The sequence below is a fragment of the Octopus sinensis genome, linkage group LG4, assembly GCF_006345805.1.
Source record: "Octopus sinensis linkage group LG4, ASM634580v1, whole genome shotgun sequence".
In the NCBI taxonomy this organism is placed as follows: domain Eukaryota; kingdom Metazoa; phylum Mollusca; class Cephalopoda; order Octopoda; family Octopodidae; genus Octopus; species Octopus sinensis.
Genome location: NC_043000.1, coordinates 26101112 through 26111111, shown reverse-complemented (window position 1 = coordinate 26111111; position 10000 = coordinate 26101112). Strand labels below are relative to the sequence as shown.

At 40.1% G+C, this 10000-nt stretch overlaps 1 protein-coding gene across 1 annotated transcript in view; it reads right to left on the bottom strand.

Annotated features, from left to right (window-relative positions):
• The window catches only part of LOC118762906, a 38746-nt gene that overhangs the window by 3552 nt on the left and 25194 nt on the right, over positions 1-10000 (bottom strand). Inside the window, exon 4 of the mRNA XM_036501936.1 lies at positions 8860-8920. Within this exon, the coding sequence (XP_036357829.1) occupies positions 8860-8920 (61 nt within the window). The remainder of the gene's footprint in view (positions 1-8859; positions 8921-10000) is intronic.

Genomic DNA, 10000 nt, shown 5'->3' with positions numbered 1-10000 from the left:
ACTTAGTATACGCAGCAGCCACTGCAGCCACAAAAGAAGCTGAATACTCACTCAAACCCATCCAAACAGGAGTACCACCACCCAAACAAACCCTGTGGATAAATAACATCCAAAACAAAATACAAAAAAATGAGAAAAGATCTGTCGATTCTTAATGAAATCAGTAGACAATCAACGCTACTGAGCAACAAAAAGAAAACAAAAATACTCCGCAAATACAACACCACAGAAAAAGATTTACCTGAGATAAAAGAAAAGCTGAAGCAAGATATCCTTGCCAAAGCACAAAGAATCCGCCGGTACGAGAAACGCCAACGTTTCTTTGAACAAAATAAACAGTCCAACTCCAACCCCAAAAAGTTCTACCGAAAACTTGGCAAAAATAAAATAGAAATCACTGCAGCACCAACGGCAGAAGTGGAAGAATTCTGGAGAGAAATATGGTCGGCGAACGAACAACCAAAAAAAAAGGAGCATTAAAACAACAAACTCAGCATCTGAGCAACTTTGGACCCCCATAACAACTGAAGAGGTCACCCAGGCACTGCAAAGACTAAGCAACTGGAAGGCACTTGGGCATGACAAGATCCCCAACTTCTGGTTGAAACAACGAAGGAATGCACAAAAAGCTGGCTGAAAACTTTAACAACGTACTAGCAGAGCCAGAGACAATGCCTGAATGGCTCACGAAGGGGATAACCATCTTAATTCCCAAATCAAATGAGACAGCAAAACCATAAAACTACAGACCTATAACCTGTCTACCTACAATGTACAAAACATTTACTGCAGTAATATCACAAAGATTGAACAAGCACCTGGACGAAAACAACCTGTTTCCAGAAGAGCAGAAAGGATGCCACAAAGGCTCATATGGCTGTAAAGATCAACTAATGATCAATAAAGCCATAAGTGAAGACAGCCACAGAAAGAAGAAAGGCCTCAGTATGGCCTGGATCGACTACAAAAAGGCGTTTGATAGCATCCCCCACACATGGATCCTCGAAACACTAGCCATTAACAAAGCAGCACCAACAATTATGAAATTCATAGGGCACTCTATGAATAAATGGCAAACAGTGCTACAGCTCCAAACAAAAGAGGGACTCGTGAAAACCAAAGCCATCCCAATTAGAAGAGGAATATTCCAGGGAGATACGCTCTCTCCACTCCTTTTCTGCTTGGCACTGTCACCTCTATCGGATATGCTAAACAGAACTGGATGCGGATATAAATGTTACGGCAAAAAGATCAGCCACCTTTTATATATGGATGACCTAAAACTATACGCTACAAATGACAAACAGCTGGAAACACTACTTAAGACAGTTCATGGATTTACCAAAGAAATAGATATGAAATTTAGATTAGAGAAATGCGCCAAAGTAACCATGAAAAGAGGAAAACTAATTAAGAGTAGCAACATCACACTAGATAAAACCAATGAAATAAAAGAATTAGACCAAAGCCAAACTTACAAATACTTAGGAATCCATGAACTAGATAAGACACAACACACACAAATGAAAGAGAAAATAAAAAAAGAATATTATAGACGAGTTAGATCAATACTGAAAACAGAGCTCAATGCTAAAAACAAGATAATAGGTATCAACACTTTAGCCGTCCCAGTTATAAGTTACAGCTACAATATCCTTAACTGGACACGAAATGAACTTACCAAAATAGATAGGAAAACAAGAAAAATAATGACAGGATCTAGGATGCATCACCCAAAATCTAACATAGATTGTGTTAGAGGCCTTATACAGCTGGAAAACTACTATAAAATAACTACCATAGGACTGCAAAAATATCTACATCAGAAGGAAGGAAAACTGATACAAATAGCGGCAAAACACGAGCAAAACAAAAAACTGTTCTCGGTATTTAAGGAAGCTGACAAATACAAACAAGAAATCATACCACCTAACAAATATGAAGAAGAAGAAGAAAAAAGAAGAAGAAGAAGAAGAAGAGAAGAAGAAGAAGAAGAAGAAGAAGAAGAAGAAGAAGAAGAAGAAGAAGAAGAAGAAGAAGAAGAAGAAGAAGAAGAAGAAGAAGAAGAAGAAGAAGAAACAAAAGCTATAAAACAAATGAAATCCAAACTAAAAATAGAACAGCAACGAACCATGATAAAACGATGGCAAGAAAATCCCCTTCATGGTAAATACTGGACTAAACTAAACGCAAAAGAAATAGACAAAGAAAAATCCCAACAATGGTTGAGAAGCTCAGGACTCAAAGCAAAGACAGAGGGATTTTTAATTGCAGCACAAGACCAAAACCTCCCCACCAGGAATTACCAAAAACATGTAATGAAAAGAAATATAACAAGTAACTGCAGAATATGTGGAGATGGACAAGAAACAATAAATTATATTGTCTCTGGCTGCCCAGTCCTGGCTAAGAAGGAATATATTCACAGACATGACAGAGTTGGGACCTATATACACTGGAAACTATGCCAACATTATGGAATAACAACAGAAAAAAGATGGTATAGGCACACACCAGAAAAGGTCACAGAAATCGAGAAAGCAAGCATACTCTGGGATACGCCAATACACACAGATAGAGAAATTAAGGCCAACAGATATAGTTGTCAGAGATCATGAAGAAAAAATATGTTTTCTAATTGATGTATCAATACCAGCGGATGACAACGTGTCTCTAAAAGAAATGGAGAAACTTTCAAAATACAAAGACCTGGAAATAGAGGTAACCAGAATGTGGAATCTAAAAGCAGAAACAATTCCTATCATAATAGGTGCATTAGGCATGATAAAAAAATATTCAGACAAATACATAACAAAAACACCAGGACTTACAAACACATATAACATACAGAAAATTGCACTACTAGGCACTGCACACATCCTACGCAGAACACTTTCCATACAATAACCATCAGAGCATCACAACAAACCACAGCACATACCCAAGGCACACAGAGCTGCGCTCGGTAGTGAAGTGAAAGCACGATATAAAAAATATACTACTGAATAATAATAATAATAATAATAATAATAATAATAATAATAATAATAATAATAATAATAATAATAATAATAATAATAATGAACGAACTATTGAGTTTAGTTTAATGGCCTACCAATGTATACTATGAGTTTCTTTGCCCTAGGAGTCGGGAAGACACTCGGCAAGAAATGGAAGCAAATTTGAAAGAAGAAAAAAAAGTAATAATAATAATAATAATAATAATAATAATAATAATAATAAATGTACATTGTTTTGTCTTGGAATAAAAGTGGGCTACAGCAAATATTCTGCTCAATACCACAGATTTGCTTGTCAGTTGTTTGACTTTAACCAGTTGAGCATGTCCCTTAGTGGCTGATCACGAGCAGAAGTAGTGGGGGAGCATCATAGCCATGTGTTGAGAGGGATTCTTTGGGGTTTGAATAATTCACCTCTGGAAACATGGGTGATTCGTTCAACATCCTTAAACAACCCTTATTCAAGGACCATTTGAGCGGGATGGGCTACTCAACCTGAAGAAAATTCTAACTGGGCCCCACCTGCAAGGTCATGTGCTGTTTATCTTGATATGAGATCACTATGTCGCGCACATATGGTTGTGATGCATGTGCCTGGTGTACCCTTATCAGACGGGTAGTCATGATGGGTATATTGGACTTCGTATATTTTACCCCAGTGTCACTTTGATAGCATGAACGGCTCTCTCACTCAATAATAATAATAATAATAATAATAACGAGAACACTAAAAATGAACCCGACTGCTTTCAAAAATTAAGTAAAAAAACAGGAAAAATAATCCAAAATCCGGGTCGATTCCAAAATTTAATCAGTTCGTGTCAGTCACGAGGCCAAACATCCCTGAAAGTTTATCCGAATCCATCCAGGTGTTCTTGAGAAATCTTGTCCACGAACAAACAAACACGACTGAAAACAATACCTCCGCCTTCGCTAAGGCGAAGGCAATAATGATAATAATTTCTTAATTGACCTCAAGGGCAGCAAAAACAAATGCAAAGACAGAGAATAGCAGGGAGTTACACAGAAACATGCAAATGATAAGACAATAGTAATTAACGAGAAAATTCTAACAAAATTCCCCAATAGAAGGGAAATGCCACCCAGGGGCAACGAATAAACCGTACAGATCCCGAACTCCCCAACTTACAAGGAATACTATGACAAGTGCTCCTCTCTCTTCTGTTCTCTTTAGTCTACAGCTGCCAACTTAGAATAGGCCCACTCACTAGGGTCATCCACTTTCACTCACCTTTCAAGAAATTCACGGAGATTGGAGCAGCACAACCCTCTCAACGCTACCCTTTCAAATGGAATTTTAAAAACTCGATACGGGCTTCGCCGAAGAAGAAACCGTTTATCTTCAATTCTATCAGTCTCATCCACCAGACAACCACTTTCGCCAGAGCCACCAGACAGAGGAAGACTGCCTGCACTTCTCGACCAAAGGAGGGTGGCGAGACGATCTTCGCACTGAAGTCGGATGATAGCCAGATCTGTCCTGCACCTGAGAGCTGATATTCGACATAACTCGACAAGTCAGTAATGCTCGAACACTTTACAAACGCATGCAGGACGGTCGGTTCCATCGCTCTGCGCGTCAGGCTCGGCTGACGACACTATCATGTCTGTTGAGTTGATCTCGAACGACCAAACATCCTCACCCCCCAGTAATTGGACCACGCTGGAAATTTCGGAAAATTAATGGAAACCTGCCTGAAAGACAAGCCAATTTTCATCGACACCCAAAGCTTCCCCGAGGACGTCGTCGTTCTTACCCACCATTAATCTACTGTAGAACGCCACGGTGGAGCCTCCACCGGCCGCATTTCCCGAATGGCAGAAAGCTGTGAGCGCCTAACGGCACTGAAGGTGCCAGGGACCCTTCCTCGGTCTATGCTTGATCCAAGACTACTTCTCTGTCAGAGAAACGAGCTACAGACAAGTGAGGCTGACAAACGGCAAACACAGCTGCTCACCGTCAAGGAAACGCTTGAGATTTCACAGCCTCAACGCATGTCAGGGCACCCTTAGCCACGGAATGCCCAGTCCTCCATGCAGCAGATGTTGGCAGAAAATGGACAGTCTGACCAATGGAATATTCTCTTCCACAGAAAGCGGAAGAGCGGGCTCCAATCCACTCAAACGTGAACTGCGGCAAGGCATGACAGTTAGACGGTAGATGACAGATGCGATGCAAGCATTCGCCGCCTCCGCCTAACTCCAGGAACAGTTTCCTCTCGGTCCATTTCATCTATTCCCTCATCTTATCTGATCAATATAAACACCCACCCACACACACACACAACAAGCATACATACATACAAATACACACACATACACACACTAACATATATATATATATATATATATATATATACATTATCATTATGAACCAATAGCATTATCACAGCAGAACAAGAAGCTGGGATGAAGGGAGTTTAGGGATAAGCCGAGCAAGTATCAACCAACAAAACTGTGATGTCAAAGGTGCGAGAGCATAGGAGGAACCTAGTTTCAATGTGGCTAGACTCCAAGAAAGCCTTTGGCTCTGTTCCTCACTAATGGATGCTAGACGTTCCAGTGAGAATAGTCAAAGCCATAGCTGACTTGACTTCATCGTGGGCCACCGTCTTGAAATTAAACACAAAGAGTGACTGTATTATCACCGATAGAATACAATATCGCAGAGGCATATTCCAAGGAGACAGCCTCTTTGTGATGTTGTTTATACTTTCTGTGAACTCCTTGTCATTCATGTCAAGGAAGTCTGAAGGGTATATCACTGGTTTACAAGGAAACAGAAATACCGATATAACACACTGATTCTTTGTGGATGACTTCAAACTTTATGCCACGTGATGAAAAAGGGCCTTGACCTTGTTACAACATTCTCAAAGGATGTAGAGTTGGAGTTTGGTCAGGATAAATGTTGTTATATGGTTGTGAAAAGGGGGAAAAGTATAAACCAGACTAATAACATCTCCATCAATGATTCCCCTGTATCTGACGAGGAATGTTACAGGTATCTAGGAGTGGATGAAAATATATCTTACAATGGCACCTGTAACAAAATACGTGTCACTAAAGAATATTACAGCCGAATAAAGAATATTTGGACCTCAGAACTCTCTGCATGCAATAAAACAGTGGCCCAGAATGTGTTTGCAGTGCCAGTACTCATACCAACATTTGGGCTGCGTGATTGCACGCTTGATTAGATCCGAGCCATTGATGTGAAAACCCCAAAAAATACTAACAAATACATATAATTTCCACATAAACAGTGATGCAGACCGCTTCTACCTTATACGGAAACAAATGTCGTATCATATCCTTTCGGCAACAGCTTTTAACCACAAAGCATGGCAGTGCATCCCTTGACCAAGTTTGCATACATGAGGCTGATAACATCATAAGACTTGGAAGGAAGCTCCTTGAGCAACACTCTTTGTCTAGAATGCATGCCCAAAGAAGTCGTACGATTCTACCGCAACGTATCATCAGATAAAAAGATGAGCAGAAGACTATGCATTGATATGTTAGTGAAAAGATCCGAGATGATAGTAACATCGATCATCAAAGCAGTCAATCATGGACGAATAGCCGGATTATTACCTCCCACTTTGAAGGGTATGCGTTTGCCATCCAGGAGCAGGAAATAGCAACCAAGTGCCTGAAGCACAAAAGGGGTAGAGATGCAAGAAAAGCAGTAAAATGTGACAACCGATGCAAACTTTGTGGAATTCAAACTGAAGATATCACCGACATCATAAACAGTTGTCCGAAAATGTCATCACGGTATTATCTGCCGATGAGACATGACGTTGTAGCTAGGATACTCTATAATGAAATCCGTCGGAAGGATAATCCTGAGGACAAAAAAATAAAATCCCACAGTATAGTAGAAGCCATAGCCACTCATAATGAAAAGGAATACTGGTGGAATGTACCAGTGAAGACCTCAATAAAATGTAGACACAACTGACCTTATATAATGATTTGGGATAAAGAAGAGAAACTGTTCACAGTTGTGGAAATTAGCTGCCCAGTGAATGTTAACATAAGGCTGAGGATCAGTGAAAAAGAGAACACCTAAGTTGAACTATTTAGAAATCTACAGTTACTCTATCCAGATTACAACTTCAGGTTTATACCTGTAATTAGTGGGGCCCTGGAATATGTAACACCCTGTCTAAGTATCAATCTGGAGAAATTAGGCTTCTCAAAACCAGAAAGGAGAAAGCTAATTCGAAGACTACAGATCCAATCCATCACTGCAACTGTAAAAATCTGTAAAACTTTCCAGAAGTTTATCATTTAAATATATATGAGTATGCCTAGATATGCAACTATATCTACATACAAATCTGCACATACATACATACATACATACATACATACATACATACATACATACATACATACATATTGTTACGGAATCACCCGTCGTCGCCCGTCCCGAACGGCTCACACAAGTTCCGCCACGGAACCCAAAGAGGCGGAGAGAGGAGATACAGATAGATACTGCCACAACCCCAACAGCACAGAGATACAGAGGCACAACCCGAGATACAACCCAAAGAGGCAAGACAACAACTGGCAACACTGGCTTATATTCAAACAACAGTTTATACGACAATTACAATTGTTACAACATCAAGATACATCAAAGCATGCACGTGACTACTCAATACATAATACAACAGCATTTCAAGAGTACAACTCAAAGCATAATACAACATCATGTAACAATTCAAGAGTACACGTCCCAAGACAACAGTTCTTTAAAGTCTCTTCCTAAACATCACAATCAACAAGTCCTTTACTCTTCTTCTTCACAATGTCCTTTATCGACCACATCGACAGAGTCCTTGACTGTTCTTTTCACTGTTCAATACACCGTGACACATATCAATGCACAAACACATACCTCAATTCCTAATTGAATCTGCCAGTGTCCCATTCCTCTCAATACTGCTAATTCCTCTGAATACTGCTAATTCCCTTCTGTGCCGCCAAGCTTTCTCGCATCCAACTTGCTCCTAAGAATTCCAACGCTTGCTCCTTAAATCCAAGGTCCGTCTGTCTTCTTCGAGGACCGGCCAGCGACTGCAAGATCCGTCTGTGTTCCTCGACGACCGCTCAACGACTGCCAAGACCTCACTTCGTCTCTGTGCTTCTTCCACTCCCTCATCTCCCTCTGTACCGCTCATACCCTCTCTAACTGTCCCTTAGTCTTATACTCTATCTCTCTCATGACAGCTCTACCATACTCTCTGCCTGTCCTTCTCTCTTACTGTCAATACCCTCTCCATCTGCTCTTAGATTCCCTTAATCTGTCTTCCTCTTTCACATTCTCCTGACCCTCTTCTCAGCCGCACGAGGTCACAGGTCATTCCAAAACCCATTAGTCCTCCATTAGACAAAAGACTGTCACATTTTCACCAGACATACTGGAACCATATCCACGATGTGGGTCAGAAACACTGCACTAGTTAAACCCGTAACAATATGAAGGAGTCTTGGATCTAGGTTAGAAACCGGTTCTTTCTCCATTGGCAAGGAATCTTAAAATAAATTGAATAATGACATACATACATACATACATACATACATGCATGCATGCATGCATGCATACATACATACATACATACAAGCATGCATACATACATACATACATACATACATACATACATACATACATACATACATACATACATACATATGTGGTATGATACACTAATAGTGTGACTGGCACTACAGCACTAAGTAAAATAATGATGCTTGCGAGGAGAAAATGTTTACGGAGATGAACTAACTGAAGATGTCTACTCACACTATTGTAGATGAAACTGTCAGCTGCTTTTCCATAGTCCCAACCACAGCATTCCAAACACCTGAAACAGAACAATACAAACAACCTATTTTTATTTCTATTACCATTACTAGCGGCGGTACCCAGAGTTTCCTAGGTTTGTAAAAATTATAAGAAAATATCACATTGCTTACGCTCTTTTGTTTTAAATGATGCGTCTCTGATGAAAATTTCTAATTCCTCGATGCAAAACTGAGGTCTAGGACTTAGAACATATCAACATTCACTTCGTGTGTTAATGTTAGCTGTCATATTGTGTATAGGGCAGATATGGCTGTCAGCCGAGACCATTGTGAGGACAGCAGCACCACCTTCCTTTAGCCGAGAGAAACACAGTTTTCCTCTGGTCGTTATGGCAAAAGAGTTAGTATGATGATAGGCAAGGCTGAGATAGGAGACAGACATTTTCCTCTCGGGCCAAACTTTCAACTTCTTCAAATTCTATTTGAATATGGAGGGACAGGCGATCCCAACCTCTCCAGAAGTAAATTATTTAAATGAGTGGCAGCAGAGAGTATGGCCTCTTTGAAAAATGCGTCAACTCGTAAAATATAACTACACACCAGAGAAATCTGTCGGCCAAGAAGCCCCAAGAACGGAGCTGATGGACTCTTTGATTGGCCCTTGAGATTATCCCTTATTGAGGCGTTTCATTTCATTACTTTTGTCTTTTGTTGTTTTTTAAGAGTAGATTTTTTTTATCTATCTTTTCTAATTGTCACAATCGATTCTGTGTAAACGCCTACAATTTATAACATTCTACATCCGGCTTCCTTCCATCCATTTTTCCCACCCATTATACTTGGGTGGGTCGTAGGGGTAGAGTCCTCAGGCACCTCCTCCGCAGGGTCCTATCAGAAGCAACCATCATTAGACTTTTAGGCTGGATTCTTAACTATGATCAACTGAGATTATGGATATTTTCAAACCATCTTGTTCTTAGTCTAACCCCAGGCCTCCAGCCAATTGGCTCAGCTTCAGGAATATTTCTATTATTTAAGACGTCGTGATGTTGTTGATTGAAGATATTGTACTGTCAGTCAAGTGACAATAAGGACCTCAGACAGAAAGTACTTTATTTCCAAGCAATACCGATTTTTGC